Source organism: Onychostoma macrolepis, chromosome 05 (assembly GCF_012432095.1).
Source record: "Onychostoma macrolepis isolate SWU-2019 chromosome 05, ASM1243209v1, whole genome shotgun sequence".
NCBI classification, from domain to species: Eukaryota; Metazoa; Chordata; class Actinopteri; order Cypriniformes; family Cyprinidae; genus Onychostoma; species Onychostoma macrolepis.
Genome location: NC_081159.1, coordinates 187,501 through 205,000, shown reverse-complemented (window position 1 = coordinate 205,000; position 17,500 = coordinate 187,501). Strand labels below are relative to the sequence as shown.

At 41.9% G+C, this 17,500-nt stretch overlaps 3 protein-coding genes across 4 annotated transcripts in view; 2 read left to right on the top strand and 1 right to left on the bottom strand.

Moving 5' to 3' along the window:
• Window positions 1-3,603, top strand: part of lman2la (lectin, mannose-binding 2-like a) — a 10,403-nt gene extending 6,800 nt beyond the window's left edge. The window contains exons 7-9 of the mRNA XM_058775427.1: window positions 1-61; window positions 1,202-1,321; window positions 1,803-3,603. The exon at window positions 1-61 is cut by the window's left edge and continues 54 nt beyond it. Coding sequence (XP_058631410.1) covers window positions 1-61; window positions 1,202-1,321; window positions 1,803-1,945 — 324 coding nt within the window. The 3' untranslated portion in view covers window positions 1,946-3,603. The remainder of the gene's footprint in view (window positions 62-1,201; window positions 1,322-1,802) is intronic.
• Window positions 3,604-7,266: 3,663 nt separating this feature from the next.
• Window positions 7,267-12,830, bottom strand: wbp1 (WW domain binding protein 1). Its single transcript, XM_058775428.1, is given in 5 exon segments — window positions 7,267-8,789; window positions 8,792-8,866; window positions 9,722-9,895; window positions 11,441-11,543; window positions 12,545-12,830. Coding segments are annotated over 5 exon segments (582 nt in total). The 5' UTR covers window positions 12,608-12,830; the 3' UTR covers window positions 7,267-8,622.
• A 121-nt stretch (window positions 12,831-12,951) lies between these two features.
• LOC131540500 (ADP-ribosylation factor-like protein 3) overlaps window positions 12,952-17,500 on the top strand; it is a 6,733-nt gene continuing 2,184 nt past the window's right edge. The window contains exons 1-3 of one of the 2 annotated variants that reach the window (XM_058775429.1): window positions 12,983-13,253; window positions 14,660-14,803; window positions 14,879-14,995. In XM_058775429.1, coding sequence (XP_058631412.1) covers window positions 13,251-13,253; window positions 14,660-14,803; window positions 14,879-14,995 — 264 coding nt within the window. In that variant the 5' untranslated portion in view covers window positions 12,983-13,250. Of the gene's footprint in view, window positions 13,254-14,659; window positions 14,804-14,878; window positions 14,996-17,500 lie in introns of both variants that reach the window. The other variant, XM_058775430.1, reaches the window with a different exon arrangement.

Genomic DNA, 17,500 nt, shown 5'->3' with positions numbered 1-17,500 from the left:
GGGGTGCGTCTGCCGCAGGGCTATTACTTCGGTGCTTCGGCCGTCACTGGAGATCTGTCAGGTAACGAGCTCCGCCGTGATGTAATAACACTCTGCAGCGCTTTGATAGAGTATCGTTCAGTGACCGAGGCCAGAAACGCTGTGTGCTTTACTAGACGCCTCATTCTAGAGTTTACTGTGGAGAAGGACTCTAGGAAGGATGCTCCTCACTCGGACGTGTCCTTCTGTTTGAGACGCATCTCATCTCGAAGGCTGTGCTCTCTGCAGTCGTCATCGATGCTGAGGAAGAGGAACCTTTATTCACTGTAAAGTCACTCGTTTCTTCCTTCTGAATGTTACCTTTCTGAAATAAAGAGCCTCGATGACGTACCTCCGGAGGACGCAGCCTTCCAAACGAGACACAGATGATGTCGGAGTGCAGAAGAAGACAAACCGATGCTGACGCGTGAAGGACCTTCTCACTTACAGATAAAAACCAGCTCTAGACACGCAGAACTCATCCCAAAGCTGGACCTCGTCAGCGGAACAGAGCTGCTCTCCGCTGTACTGTCCTCAATAAAGGCATAAAACCCCCAAAATATTACTTTAAAGAAAGAGACGATATTGTGAATAAAGAAACGAATAGTTTATCCAAAAATGAAACCTCATATTGACGTTTGACATTTTCAAAAGCTAAAGTGTTTACTTTGTTCTATGTATTTGTTAAAATATGTATAAGTGAATATTTAATTAATTGCAAAAGCTGAATAATCAATCAAAGCTACTGGGTGAAATAATCATCGATTAGTCGAGGAACCATTCTAATGATCGTTAGATTACACGATTATCAGAATCATTATTTGAAACACACATGATTCTCTCTCTGTGTGTGTGTGTGTGTGTGTGTGTGTGTGTGTGTGTGTCTGTGTGTGTGTGTGTGTGTGTGTGTGTGTGTGTGTGTGTGTGTGTCTGTGTGTGTGTGTGTGTGTGTGTGTGTGTGTGTGTGTGTGTGTGTGTGTGTCTGTCTGTGTGTGTGTGTGTGTGTGTCTCTGTGTGTGTGTGTGTCTGTGTGTGTGTGTGTGTGTGTGTGTGTGTCTGTGTCTGTGTGTGTGTGTGTGTGTGTGTGTGTGTGTGTGTGTGTGTGTGTGTCTCTGTGTGTGTGTGTGTCTGTGTGTGTGTGTGTGTGTGTGTGTGTGTGTGTGTGTGTGTGTGTGTGTGTCAGATAACCACGACCTGATCTCCATGAAGCTCTACCAGCTGACGGTTCTGCGCAGCAAGCAGGAGGACGAGGAGCAGCAGGAGGTTCTGGTTCCCAGCGTGGATAACATGGAGCTGCTGAGACGTGAGTGATCGTGATTACGACGTCAGCTGCGTTCAAGTCACTTTGGTCGGAACAAGAGAGTGATTTAACTTTTCTACGTAAAATTCAGCGATTTCTTTAACCCTTCGTCTCTAAAACTATGATTAAAGAACGTGCATCACTGTGTTTTTGCTTTTTTCTGTTTTTATTCAGTTTATGAAGTGATGTAAACGGAATCATTATATAGCCTATCTATGGTAATTATACAATAATATAATATTTTGTACATGTAACTTATATCGTTTTATTGTACAAAATTTTTTTTATTCATTAATTTCAACAAATTTACTGTCAATACAGACGCTGCATATCTATAGTCTTTGGCTGCATCCGACACGTTTCTCACTGATGCCTCGACTTTCAGCTCGTGATCTGTCTGACGTGACGTGAACACACCGTAAGAGCCAATGATGAGTGACAGCAGACATATAACACGTGTGTGTGTGTGTGTGTGTGTGTGTAGCGCTCACAGACGCGGAGGGCATGAGCAGCGTCACGGTCTTCTTCAGTGTGCTCTTCTCAATGCTGGGGGTGTTTCTGCTGCTGGTGGTGGGGCTCGTTCTGTACGGACACTGGAGCGAAAGCAGGAGGAAGCGCTTCTACTGACTTCCTGTCTGGAGTTTGTGCGCTGTGTGAACGCCGTGAAGATCTGAGCGGCAGACCGAGATCAGACGTGACGAGGAGAACCGACAGCTCAGATCTGGACTCTGCTTCACATGCCATATTTATTCTTTATTATTTATTTATTGCACAGAATGTGTACCATCATCTTTTTTGCCAAAATGATTATCTGTCTGGATTCAGATGGGAAATGTAAAGATCTTATGGAATCGAGATTAAAGTTGTTGCCTTTCCTCTATTATCTGCTGTAAGTGTTCTGAAGATCTGCTGCTGTTATAAACCCCTACAAACACTGAGTGCGTGCTCCAGCAGAGAAACTAACTCATCAGTGCCGATAATGACACACGCAGAAGCTTGTTTCTGTTCTTATTTCAAGTTTTGTTCACTGATAATATTACTGGATCTTAAGTATCTTTCAGAACCCAACTAATCAAACCAAAGATGACGATGACAAACACTCCACCAGGTGACAGAAACCAGACTCGGTCCAGACCAGATCTCTGGTCTAAATGAACTCTTTTACTGAAGAAATTAGAGATTTTCATTTTTGGAGTCTGATTACGTAATCCAGATTAGATGTAATGAGTTATTATTATTATGCTCCTGCACTGACTCGGATCCTCCAGCATTCATCTGGCTGGAAAGCTTCATCTCGCCAGCACTACAAGTAACAGAAACAGATTAGATTCAGCAGTGCATCGCAGAGTTAGGGTTCAGGAGCGGAGCAAGTCTCGCACACATTCAAGGCTGAACTGCAGGTTGCCAGATTGAGCACAAAACAGCAACGACAGCAGAAGCCTTGCACACTATAATAAAGATGAGTTACTTTATATCTGACCCTGGAGCACAAAACCAGTCATAAGGGGCAATTTTCTGAAATTGAGATTTACACATCATCTGAAAGCTGAATAAATAATCTTTCCATTGATGTATGGTTTGTTAGGATCGGACGATATTTGTCTGAGATACAACTATTTAAAAATCTGGAATCTGAGGGAGCAAAAAAATCGAAATATTGAGAAAATCACCTTTAAAGTTGTTCAAATGAAGTTCTTAGCAATGCATATTACTAATCAAAAATTGAGTTTTGATATATTTATGGTAGGAAATTTACAAAACTACATGGAACATGATCTTTACTTAATGTCGCGTCCTCTGTTCACAGCGATGGGCAGTATTTCAATTAAATGTATTTGAAATACGTATTTAATTACTAAATACGTGTTTTGTAATTTGTATTTTGCTTGACAAAAATCAAATCAAAAGTAATGTGTAATTAAATACTTTGAGAGACAGTATTTTGTATTTGAAATACTCAAAATACATGATCATATAGGGCTAGTTCTTTTTTTTCTCAGATAATACAATATCTTTCTACACACACACACACACAGACACACACACACACACACACACACACACACACACACAGACACACACACACAGACACACAGACACACACACACACACACAGACTCACACACACACACACAGACACACACACACACACACACACACACACACACACACACAGACACACACACACAGACACACACACACACACACACACACACACACACACACACAGACACACACACACACACACACACACACACACACACACTCACACACACACACACACACACACACACACACACACACACACACACACACACACACACACACACACACACACACAGACACACACACACACACACACACACACACACACACACACACACACACACACACACACACACACACACACACACACACACACACACACACACACACAGACACACAGACTCACACACACACACACACACACACACACACACACACACACAAATGCTATTTATACATGCATTTATTTAACACACCAAGCTTCTTATTTACATTTCCTTGCATCTGTATATAACACACCTGTACACACAAATACTATACACTTTTTATTTTGTATATTGTGGTCTTTCAAAAAATTCTATATTATTATTTCCTATTTACTTACTCTATTTTTATTATCTGTGTCTTGTCAAAATTGAGGTTAAAGCGCAGAAGTCACCTGGAGTACTTTAACTACTGTTCTGTGTAAGTGTGTGTGATCTCATCAGAAAGATGAAACGTTCTTACAGGTGTGCGACGACAGAAGGGTGTCATTAATGACAGAATTTGATCACGGCTCCAACTGGAATAAACTGAAAGAATCTGTTTAGGTGCTCAGTGCAAACTGGCTGAGTATGTATTAAAATGTATATTGCTCACTGAATGTTAACAGCACAGAAGATAATGTTGCTAGCTGAAGTGATGAAGAGTTAGCTGCTTGTTTCTATTGACAAACTAAAAATGTTTCAAGTATTAAATGAAAATAAATATTATTGCTAATGTCTGAACAGCATGTAACAAAAAAATGAAAGCCTGTAGACTAATTATTATGTGAATGTAAAATCCAAGGGAAGCTGTCATTACAGTATGAACCTCATCTGTCTGTGAAGCGAGTCACTGACCACAGCTCACCTAATAACTAATAACTGTGTTCTACATCAGACACATATCAGCATCTTCAGGAGCGTGTATCTTTCTCTTATATGTGAATCTAAATGTAATGACACTGTCTCTTGCACTTGCTTGTAAATATTGATTGTATTTTCAAATTACAAATTACTTGTATTTTACTTAAATACATTTGATAAGCTTGTATTTGTAATTTATAACTACACTGTAAAAAAAAATTTGAGCCAACTTAAAATTTTAAGGCAAGCAGCTTCAGCAGATTTTTGAGTTTTCTCAACTTGTCCTTTAAACAACAAAAATTTGAGAATCTCCCACAAACATAAGTTGAGCAAACTCACAAATCTGCTGAAGCTGGTAAAAAACTGTTTTTTTTAACAGTGTAAATACCTTTTGATATAATTGTGCCCATCTCTGTCTGTTCATAGAGTTTCCCGATGGATGCCGATTGCCGAGCAGTGGGCGGAGTCACACAGAACACCCGGAGTGCTAACACGCTATTGGGTAAACTGGCAGTGGGCGGAGTCACGGAACACCGGAGTGCTTTTATTGGGTAAACTGGCAGTGGGCGAGTCACACGGAACACTCGGAGTGCTAACACGCTATTGGGTAAACTGGCAGTGGGCGAGTCACACAGAACACCCGGAGTGCTAACACGCTATTGGGTAAACTGGCAGTGGGCGGAGTCACACAGAACACCCGGAGTGCTAACACGCTATTGGGTAAACTGGCAGTGGGCGGAGTCACACAGAACACCCGGAGTGCTAACACGCTATTGGGTAAACTGGCAGTGGGCGGAGTCACACGGAACACCCGGAGTGCTTTTATTGGGTAAACTGGCAGTGGGCGGAGTCACACAGAACACCCGGAGTGCTAACACGCTATTGGGTAAACTTCGTGCCACTTTCGTGAAACACTGAAACAGTCGAAGCAAATGTGTCCAGGCTTCGAAGTAATTCGACACCCGTCTCTATGGTGACACCTAGTGGTCATTTTCAAGTATTGCTCTGAAACAGTTTCGACAGAGAAGCAGTTAGGCGAATATACGAATTATAACCTATGTTGTGTTCGTTGGTTCGCCAAGTGATTCGGGGGCGTGGTTAGTGTTCATGACTGGGATGCTGTCACCCGGTTTCGAATCTCGGGTGAAGCAGTAATTCATAAAATTATAATAAGCATTTAGAATTTGTGTTTTTATTGTTCTGCTATTCTAATGTGTTGAAACATCGGTCTGACATCTGAATGAACTCTTTATGAATAAATGTTATTTTGGTCATGAAAAATGAACATTAATAAAAGACATCAAGCCACAATGTCTGGCTTCTTTTTTTCTTTTCTTTTTTTTTTTTTTACATATAAAGATTTTTATTTTAAAATATGGATTTTCTAAACAGTGTCTCAACACTTTGTGATCTGAATTAGATTTCATACAATGTATGCCTTGCTTAGACGGCCCAGCAGTGTCCATAGCAGGCCTAGTACAGGGACAATGTTACCATCCTCTGCACCCCCAAAAGGCCAGGATGAGTGCTCCTCGTGGATGTTGCATTATTACAGTAGGCTAGCTGCCTATCACAATACATCTCACTTTATTTTGTGTTTCCAAATGGAAATGCTCCCACACCACAGATGCATGGCATCTCTTGCATGGAGCTTCCATTATTATGTAATCTATCAGTATGAAATAATCTATGTATCAATTAGCCTATGATATCCTATCTAACTTATATTAATGTATAATATAAGGGGGTCCCTGTAATAACAGCACTGCAAGTCACTTCAGATAAAAGTGTCTGCCAAATGCATAATTGTAAATATTTAAAAATTTAAATGTAAATGCTTTTTTGTGCCTTGACACAAACACTCAAAGCTGCTTATTTCTTCAAACATATATATCTTCAGTCATTATTTACCTCAAGCAGTGCTGACATCAGTGTATTCTGCACAATAACACACACCTGTCTCACTCAGATGCGCTCATCTGTCATGCTTTTACAACATGTTCCTGTCTCATATTAATCAGACATCTAGTAATCGTCTCTAAGATGAATATGGTTTATGTAAATGCAGTCTGGAGACGTGCCTGTGTTTACTGTCGAGCTGCTCTTCACACCTTCAGCAAATCAACAGTTTACTCTTCAGCGAGTGTTTGGTTTGCGATACTCACAGCCTCGTCGCTGTTCTCCATCACGTTCTCTGATGACGTATTGATCTCCCGTGGGCTTCTGGGATTGAAAGGTATCAGGACATCCGGGAACTTCTCGCCTACTCTTTTATGAACACTGAGGTCTCGGACACACTTCTTCGCTCGCCTGCTATATAGAGGAGAAGTAGGCGGTTTCGGATGCAGCCTACAATTGTTTTCTATCTGCTAATGTAGTACGGTATTTTTATGCTTTAGTACAGGCAAAACATTACTTACAGCACATTTAAAAACAAGATGAATATATGCATTTATATCATGCTGCTAAACAATGCTCCAATCAGATCCTGACCTCTATTACATGTGTGTGCAGCATTTTAACTTATGATCAATCAGCTGTCAAAGTTTTTAACTATCAACGCAACTGAAAATGATGTTTTATTCCATGTTTATTCCCTTAAAAATATCTTTAATTGTAGATCAATCATCATAAAACTGCGCTTGATGCCACGGATGAGAACGAGTGTGATGCCAGCCTCAGCTCTGCTGCTCAAGAAGCACCTGCAGGTTTACATTAATCATAAAAATCATCATCATCATCAAAACATAACCAGTACATTGTCTTGGGCGAACATCAGAAACACAGACGAACAGCTCAGTGCCAAAGCTGGTTTATTATTTTATTACAAAAATAAAATACAAATGACTATACAGAGACACAGCAGACGTCTTGCTAAAGAACCGAGAGTAGAAGCGCCGTGAAGCAGTCTTCATCTTCATCAGAACCGCTCGCGCACCGTCAGAAGACTCAAGTAAATACGGTACACACTTCAGCGGAGCACTACTGTTATAAACGAGTATTATAGAAGAACTGGTTTGCGCTGTGATTTGGCTCGATAATAAACGTCTTTTTTATTAATCACACATCAGATGACAGACTTGGAGCTGCTCGATGCGAAGGCTTCATGTCTCAGAGCACCAGCGTAACACGACCGGCGGCGCTCAAAACAGCGTCTGCAATCATCGGTGACGCCGGAGAACGCTGATGAATCCAAAACACAGTTAGTAGAGAAACAAAGGTCATGACTTTCACTCGTGGACAGACGGCGAAGAAATAAAGTGAACGCATTGGCTCTGATTACACAGGGAAGGAGTCGAGTATTGCTCGTTACTGCAGCTCACAACAGAGTCCTGGGTTTTTGCATAGCCTAGTTAGTCCGGATCTCCACCGAAAGGCACAGAGTCTGTAAACGTTGTGGGATTTGGGCTGGAGTCGAAGAATTGAGGACGACGCCGTCCTTCAGTGCAACAGAGACACGCGTGAAAAAACAAACGCGACAGACACCAGAAAACCAACCGGAAACATTCTGATCTTGATTTTAGCCCTTAATGCAGGTGAACGTCAGTCTGCGGCCTGATCAGCCTCTACGACACACATCTGAGCTTCACTAACGAACACTAATCAGGAGCTGCGTTCGGCTCGGAGCGATCAGTGTACCACACCGAAGCCCCGCGAGAGCGATGAGACAGCGGACGGACCCCGATGCTTTCGAACCGCTCTTGCGGTACACACCGATCGTGCTGTGCAGCGCCGCTTCGAGTCGAACACACCTATAGACGTGAGTCATGTGACTGCTCACACACACACACACACACACACACACACACACACACACACACACACGGGACGGCACGCTTGTTTACAGCAGCCGAGTGAAACAGGTAAGGCCACGATGAGATACGAGACGATCAGCTGACGGTGTGTTTATCTGCTCTATCAGCACACAAACATCACAAACTACAAGTGCCACCCTGTGTGTGTGTGTGTGTGTGTGTGTGTGTGCCACCCTGCATGTGTGTGTGTGTGTGTGTGTGTGTGTCTGGGCCGAGGTCTCGGTGCAGCTGTGAGAATCAAAGCGTGGTGTGTATCATTGGTTCAGAGGGAAGCGAGAGGGATGCTGGGAGACACACGGCGCACTCGAGGCGTTGCGCTGCTCAGGAGCACAGTCTCTCACTCCTGATCACACCCCGCGGGCCCCTGACACAGAGCCTCCTCCTCGGGCCCCGAGCCCTCGTCCAGCTGGCACACACACACCTCGATGCCCGAGTCTCCGGTCACGTGTCTGCGGCGCTCCTGCTGCGTCTCCTGCGGCTCCGGCTCGGCTCCGGCTCCGGAGGAGAGTAGGGCGGAGGAGGCGTGGGCGGGTGAGCCATCACCTCCTCGTAGTCGGGCAGCTTACAGTCCGTCCAGAAGCCTGTAGGTGATGGACACACACGGTCAGAGCTCCACCCAAACCACAGGCGACTGACTGACCGGCTGGAATGAATGCAGTTAACCGGTCAGTCTCGAGCAGGACTAATGGACAGCACTGACCACGGATCAGGCTCTTCTGAACAGAGATGTGTTTTTAATGACACGCTCAAACAAAAACATCGTAACGGTCCGTCATGTGACTCCCCTGACGTCATGTGACTATCACGCATCATTCACGTGTGTGTTTAATGAATAACGGCAGCTTTGGAGTCATATGGACTGAAGTTAATATTCATCTGAGGACATGTGAACATCTTTGTGTCAAACAGCAGAGAGATGAGGTCACGCTTCAGTTTAGGGACCAGTTCTCACTGTTAGCTATTAACTTTTATTCCCCTTAAAACTCCTGATTTGCTGCTTATTAATTAATAGTTAGTGAGGTAGCTGTTAAGTTTAGGTCTGGGTTTGGATTAAGGGATCTGAAATATGGTCAAGCAGAATAATGCATTAATATGTGCTTTTATAATGCGGTCTTATGTCTCTCATGGGACGAAGAGGATTAAGCTAGCTATAATAATAATAAAAAACAGCCAATATGCTAGTAATATGCATGCTAATAAGCAACTAGTTAATAGTGAGAATTTGTCCCCAAACTAAAGTGTTAGCATAACAGGTATTTCTGGGAACTAGCGCAGGGTTCTCTCGGTTGCGTTCGCACCGGCAGCAGAACCCGGACCTCTTTATTCAGGAGTCAGTTTAAGACACCAGCACAATAACACACTCAGCAAAATATTGTCTAATTATCGATAAAATCCCAGCAAATATGGAGGTATTATTTTTTTGTCATAGTACTCACGCAGGTTGAGAGGAGGAGGAGGAGGAGTGATGAAGGCGCTGGACGCACCCTGATACGCCATCAGACTGATCTCTCTCTGTCGCTGCTCCTGCTGCAGACGCATCTTCACTCGCCGGTGTCTGTACGCACAGCAGCAGCTCAGCATGATGATGAGGGTCCAGACCAGCCAGAACCCTGCGACACACACGCCATCATCATCATGAGGATCAGCGCCGATCATGTGCTATCACAGCGAATCGCTTCCAGTGTCACACCAGATTCTGACTTCCAGTAACTCCAGAGTGTTTAATACAAATAACAGCAATGCAGCAAACACGTCTGCAGTGAGGAAGCTTTTACAACCGTCTGAGAAAGACACAAAGACCATCAGAAGCACGGACATGTCTCGGAGGTGCTTGTTACTGTACGGTGATTGAAATGGCTTCAAACAATTAGTGAATAAACTGCAGAATGTTGTTTTCTGACAGCGATGACGAGCTCACGGCGCTATCTGCTCGTTACTGTGTTCCTCGATGCGATACGTGCCACAAACATCTTCCCAAATTCATAATGAGGCAAAATACATCAATGAATCATTACAACGAATCGTAACTGGTCAAATGCACGGGAACGTGTGAAACACAGCGCTCGGTGTTCTGCTTTCTCCCCAGCGTTTCACTTTGTTCGGCTTTGGCCAAGAATTTTCATTTCAGTGCATCCTGAGTATTTACAGCAATGATGTTTTCATACACAATGCAAAAAAATCATAATGTTCCTAAAACAAGCTTAATTTTCTTTAGGCAAAATATAAATTTCCAATTTTTCCTTTTGATTTTGAGCTGAACATGATCTTTTTACAGACTGGTGGACCAAACACTTCACTAGTCATCTGTACTGTCGTGTGTGTGTGTGTGTGTGTGAGAGACACACGTGAAGCTGAATCACATACATGTGTGTGTGTGCGTGACACATAAAACTGAATTGTGTGTGTGTGTGTGTGTGTGTGTGTGTGTGTGTGTGTGTGAGAGAGACACACGTGAAGCTGAATCACATACATGTGTGTGTGTGCATGACACATGAAACTGAATTGTGTGTGTGTGTGTGTGTCACATGAAACTGAATTGTGTGTGTGTGTGTGTCACATGAAACTGAATTGTGTGTGTGTGTGTGTCACATGAAACTGAATTGTGTGTGTGTGTGTGTGTGTGTGAGTCACATGAAACTGAATTGTGTGTGTGTGTGTCACATGAAACTGAATTGTGTGTGTGTGTGTGTCACATGAAACTGAATTGTGTGTGTGTGTGTGAGTCACATGAAACTGAATTGTGTGTGTGTGTGTGTGAGTCACATGAAACTGAATTGTGTGTGTGTGTGTGTGTGTGAGTCACATGAAACTGAATGTGTGTGTGTGTGTGTGTGTGTCACATGAAACTGAATTGTGTGTGTGTGTGTGTGTGTCACATGAAACTGAATTGTGTGTGTGTGTGTGTGTGTGTGAGTCACATGAAACTGAATTGTGTGTGTGTGTGTGTGTGTCACATGAAACTGAATTGTGTGTGTGTGTGTGTGTGTGTGTGTGTGTGTGTCACATGAAACTGAATTGTGTGTGTGTGTGTGTGTGTGAGTCACATGAAACTGAATTGTGTGTGTGTGTGTGTGTGTCACATGAAACTGAATTGTGTGTCACATGAAACTGAATTGTGTGTGTGTGTGTGTGTGTGTGTGTGTATGTGTACTTACACCAGAGCTCGTAATAGTAAGTGCAGCACTCGGTCTCTCCGCAGCAGTAGCCCATCTCACAGCGGTACTGTTCATTGTTCACGCCAAAACAAAACTCCTTCCCCTGTCAAACAAACACAAGCATTGAGTGAAAGACAACAGCACAGATCTGAGCTCTTCATCGAGCGCACTCCAGGCTTTACATCAGCGTTTGTGTCTGACAGTAAACACTCAGAGAAACACTGACTCCTTCATCTCCGGCACAACGACAAATTCATCATCTGAAGACCAGACTCGCTGCTAAAGTCTGATTTCTGTGCCAAAATTCACAAATTATCCTGGAACTATCACGACAAAATAATGCAAGTAAAGCTGAAATCAATCAGTCAATAAATATGAACCATTACATATAATATCCCTTATGAAAATTAACCATGGTTTTATTATATTAAAAGTGTAGTAACCATGTTTTTTTGGCGCATTTATTACTATTTGGATAAGCACAGTTTTACTACAAATACCATGGTTAGTGTAGCAAGAGCATGGTTAATTTGTGGTTACCATGATTTGACTGTAGTAACCATGGTTTTCAGGTTTTATTTGTAGTAAAACCATGGTTAATTTTCGTAAAGGATCAATTAAAGTGAGCCCTCAAATATAACATTGTGTAAATAAACAGTGAAATGCTGTCGTACAGGTGAGTCTTTATTGATCTGCTTGTGAACTATGATGGACGCTGGATCTTTTATCTTCACGATGACCTTTAAACACAGTCGGTACGAGTCAAACCCAACCTTACAAACACACACAACACGCCACAGACTCACGAAACACTCCAGAAACCCCACAATCACAAACACTGAGCTACAAACCACCAGTAATAAGCACAATTGTTTTGTCTCTAATCTTTTCATCTCCCGAATGTCTGTGATTTTAAAATGTAAAATATACAGATTTTAAACATCCAGTGCGAAAGGACATGCGGTCTTTTTAACCATTGCTACACTATACTGGTTTTATGGCTTAATTTGAGTTGTTTTTCGAGGCCTGATCCTCGATGATCCGCGCTGATCCCCGAGCTCGAGTTCAGCGCTCGCCGCCTCAGAGGCCGCGCCGCCGGCTTACCTCAACCAAACACGCCCCTGTGCAGAGGAGCCCCAGCACGGAGCCCAGCATCTTCTGCGGCATCTTGCTGCGTTTTTCTTCCCAAACTCGAGCGGAATCATAAAGCTTCAGTTGAACAGACGCGATGACCGTCCACACGCCATGTCTGTGCTGAGGAACGTGATTTCATGGGATCCGCACACAGAGGGCAGCAGCATCACATCCAGCCTCGACAATAATAACAATAACAATAATAGCAATAACAGCCGTCGAGCGGCACTGAAGCTGAACCACATCCGCTGCTTCTCATTACATCTTCTGCGCGAGTATCGTTTGAATCGCCCTATTATGTGATTTATATATATATATATATATATATATATATATATATATATATATATATATATAGTAGTGACCAAAATTATTAGAACACTAGTATATTATATTGTCATTAAATTAATGCGCGTAACGTGTGTTTATGTATATGTATATTTTTTTGTTTTTTTTACGACAGCAAATCAGATAAATACACATTGTGAAATACCCCTCGGAGCATCGTAATTAATCTTTTTGTATGAATGCTTTTTATGAAATGCGGACAGTTTTTGCATTTTTTAAGGTATTTTTAATGTAACAGATGCGCTATTGAGGCATTATTATTCCCCTGACGTCACCCGGATGACGTCAACCGCGCGTTCTGAGAGACAGCGGGAGCGCGCACAGAGGAATGGTGAGTATCTCTGCTAATATCACACACACACACACACACTCATCTCATTCATATACTGTATATGATGATCAGTCTGATAGCTGCAGTCTCTCTCGCTTCGATCGGTTTTTAACGGGTTTCTAGCGGTTTGTGTTCAAACCTGGTCGCTGTTTGAAGAGACGCCTTTATTATTTACAGTAATACAGAACAGCGCTGATGGTTTATTATAAGGCGCTACAGAGTTTTAGAAAATACTTTTTTTGTTGTTTTCAAGTATTGGTACAAAGTTATTAAACACTGTAAATTCATTACATGCGCAATAAGCGACAGAGCCTTTAAACAATGTGCTGATTTCTGATTTGACAGCAGATATTATATCATGTGAATGTAGAATGATTGTGATCTGTTGAGTGTTTACTGTACATATGGCACAGAAACGGGCTTAAAGTTTATTTTGGTGAGCAGCACGTGTTAAATCTGTGTCAATCCTAATCAAAGCAGCTGATTGGCTCATCCGATCAGAGTCTCGTGTGATTGGTTGAGACACACTCAGCTCCAGCAGCAGTGTTGTTGGGGAAGGTTACTTTTAAAAGTAGTGGATTACAATATTGCGTAACTCCCTAAAAAAGTAACTAATTACGTTACTTAGTTACTGTTTATAGAAAGTTATGCGTTACGTTACTTTTGAGTTACTTTTTAAATCTGGGCAGGGCTCGCTTGTTAGTTCTTAATATAAAAAAGTTATTCTTTTACAAATGTGAAAGCCATTTCTCAACAAAAGTGAAGTGAATCCGCCTCAGGCCGAAGGAAATGTAGATTCTCGTCTGTACAGTAGAGATGACGCAGGAGAAGAAAGATCAACACTATTCAGCGATAACTAAAATCAAACACAAATGTGTCATTTTTGATTATTAGTATGGTTGAATTGGATCATTGAAGGTCAGTAGCGAAGACATTGGTTAATAAAATGGGATTAAATACATAAAATTATATTTGTCTTATTTAACATTTAATTATTGCAGTTTGTACTGTATAATATTTAAATATAGTTTGCGTTTGACTGTTTTTATTGATTGTGAGGAGCGCTGAATGTGTTTTAGTGCAGGTGAGATGAGTAAACACATGCTGATATTTAGTCTAGAAGTACAGTAAGATCACGTTCACACACAACGCTCCGCACTTACTCCTGATTTCACCAGAGCTGTCACTCAATACATGACAAACACAGGAGCTGCGTCACTTATCTGAAAAAGTAACTCAGGCATTTCCTTCTAAATTAAAAAGTAATGCGTTACTTTACTAGTTACTGGAGAAAAGTAATCTGATTACGTAACTCGCGTTACTTGTAATGCGTTACCTCCAGCACTGTCCAGCACTACACCACACAGGATCGAGGGATGGGTTTATGATCTGTTACTGTAACGCAGGGCCTGCTGTCGGTCTTAAGAAGGCTGAAGAGCTCTCCTGAGCAGGAGGTTCGAATCCTGCTGTTGGGTTTGGACAATGCAGGTAAAACCAGCATCCTGAAGCAGCTGGCATCAGAGGACATCAGCCACATCACTCCCACACAGGTGAGTCTAACACAGACGCTCGCCTGAGCGGAGCCGGCCGTCCGTCGCGCTCACGCTCCGCTGTGCTTCTAACAGGGCTTCAACATCAAGAGCGTCCAGTCTCAGGGCTTCAAACTCAACGTCTGGGACATCGGCGGTCAGCGCAAGATCAGACCGTACTGGAGGAACTACTTCGAGAACACAGATCTCCTGGTGCTTACACTTCATCAAATGTCTTATTCGGAGAGTAGCTTGTGTGCGATGACAGTTTTCCCAGTACAGCCCCATTATCGTTAACGTCAACATGAAATCAACATTTACTGGTGTTCCTGAATGATTTACTGTAAAGAAAGCAGGGCAATCGTTCATGTAACGCAGTCTTGCTAATAGTTCACATGTGACCCTGGACCACAGAACTAGTCATAAGAGTCAATTTACTGAAACTGAGATTTATACATCATCCGAAAGCAATAAGACAATATCTGGCTGAGATACAACTATTTGAACATCTGGAATCGGAGGGTGCAAAATAAATATTGAAAAAATCGTCCAAAAGTTGTCCAAATAAAGTCCATAGCAATGCATATTACTAATGAAAAATTAAGTGTTGACATATTTACGGTTGGAAATTTACAAAATATCTTCTTGGAAAATGATCTTTATTTACAGTTTTTCTGGATTGCTGACACACAGTTCATGAAACAATTCACCATTTTCTCACAACTATAAACACAATCCCAAAACTACACACAAAGTTGTGCAAACTTCAGACTTTCAGGTCAAAGCCAAACATTTTAGTCAAAAACATATTCTCTTTTGTCAGAATCTAATCTTTGGCCTCAGACGACACACAAAGCTGTCAAACACAGACTATGTTCCTGACCAGAGAACACTAGTGAGGTCAGTTCATAACACTCACAAAAACCTGCTTTTGGGAAACAGAGGCATTCTGCTCGTCGATGTCTGTTACAGTCTGCAGCATACACAGAGCGCTGCAGATACAGTAACATTCACCAATAAACTTTACTTTCATTACACTACTGTAAGAGATCCTACAGTAGATGAAAATCACTAGAAGAGAAAAGTTCAAAGACCAAACAACTGAACATACAGTAAACACACACTGGAATATCCTGTCAGTTACTGTACAGCAATAAATAAATAACTTCAGCATCCTCTGCCGAGCTGCATTACAGTATTGGTGATCTCCTTATTTGTTTAACAGTTTCTTAGTCTTCTGAGAAAAGTCCTCTGCCTCCCTCGACAGACTCAGTTCTGCACAAATACACGTCTGTTGTCCGCTGTCGTCACATCCGGCTCCGAGTATTTCCGCCTGCTTTATTGTCGATGGACAGACGCCAGTTTTGTGAAGAAAATTAAACTCATTTAGTTTAGTTGAGCATCGACGCAATAAACGTCAATGTTGAAACTGCGTATTTATACCGATTCCATGTATCATGTCGTCCTTCATCTTAATGTGTAACATTGCCCTAAACTTTTAATTTAATCCTTCTATACAGCCTTTAGTCAATTAATATTTTAAGCTTTGGCTAATAATAATGCTTATTAATTGTATAGTTTTCTCGCTGTTCTGTGATGAAATAATGATCAGACTGAAGAATTGCCTACAGCCTCGGGATCTCTGACAACATATTCAATTTCATAATACTCGATTAATTGTTGTAAACTGAGATTGGTGTCTTTAGAAGACGTATATGTGCTGAATTATACACGCGGCAGCGGAAGTTCTTCTACGCTCCTGTTTGAATCTTCCGCTTTTCGAACCCGGAAGTGTGATAAAGGCCTGTTCAACAGTTATGAGTTTGAGGCTGGGTGCTACAGTATTTACAGTACAAAGAACAGTGAAAGTTCTCTCATCTGAAGTACTGTAACTGTAATGTGTGAGTAGATGATCCCGCAGGCAGCTTATGATCAGTCCAGCAGAAGAAGATGCTCAACTATAGCACTTTATATTTCATCAGCAACAAACGACCTTTGACCTCGTCCCCTTCATTTTTCTTTTCTCCTCTTATTCCTCTTTGTCTCCCGCGACCAGGATTCATTTCCCAAAACACATAATCAGCTCTTGTTTATATCATCCTGAGATTCTGTCATCAGTTCTGCTGCTGAATCTTCACACACACATAAATGTTGCTGTTTGTGTTCAGTTTGTGATGATAGTTATATTGTGTGTTTGTGTTTTCTAAAGGAGAACATGGTTAAATCTGTGCAAAATGATGCTGTTATTGTGTAGAGTTTTGCAGAAAGCACAGAGCAAATTGGAGCATGTGTGAAAGCAGGTGAAATATGTTCAAAGTTTTGAGAAACGTGTCTTTGTTTCAAGAACTGAACGAATGGTTTGGAAAATTGTGCCAAATGAATCAATCCAGAAAAACTGTAATATCCTAATGATTTTTGGCATAAAAGAAAAATCAATATTCTGACCCATACAGTGTATTGCTGGCCATGGCTACAAATACACCTGTGCTGCTGATGACTAAAGTGTCTCCATGACACAACATCATGTCATAAGTTCACACATCGAGATGTCAAAAACTGCATTAGCAAAGTCCGCCCTACATCAGTGTCTGCACCCTGGCCTATTCAGACTGGTTTTGTGGTCCAGGGTCACATATAGTAATTTAATAAAGTTATAATAACAGTATCCACCCTCTGTTTAACACAAGAGCTCCGCGGCCATGTGCAAGACTTCAGTCC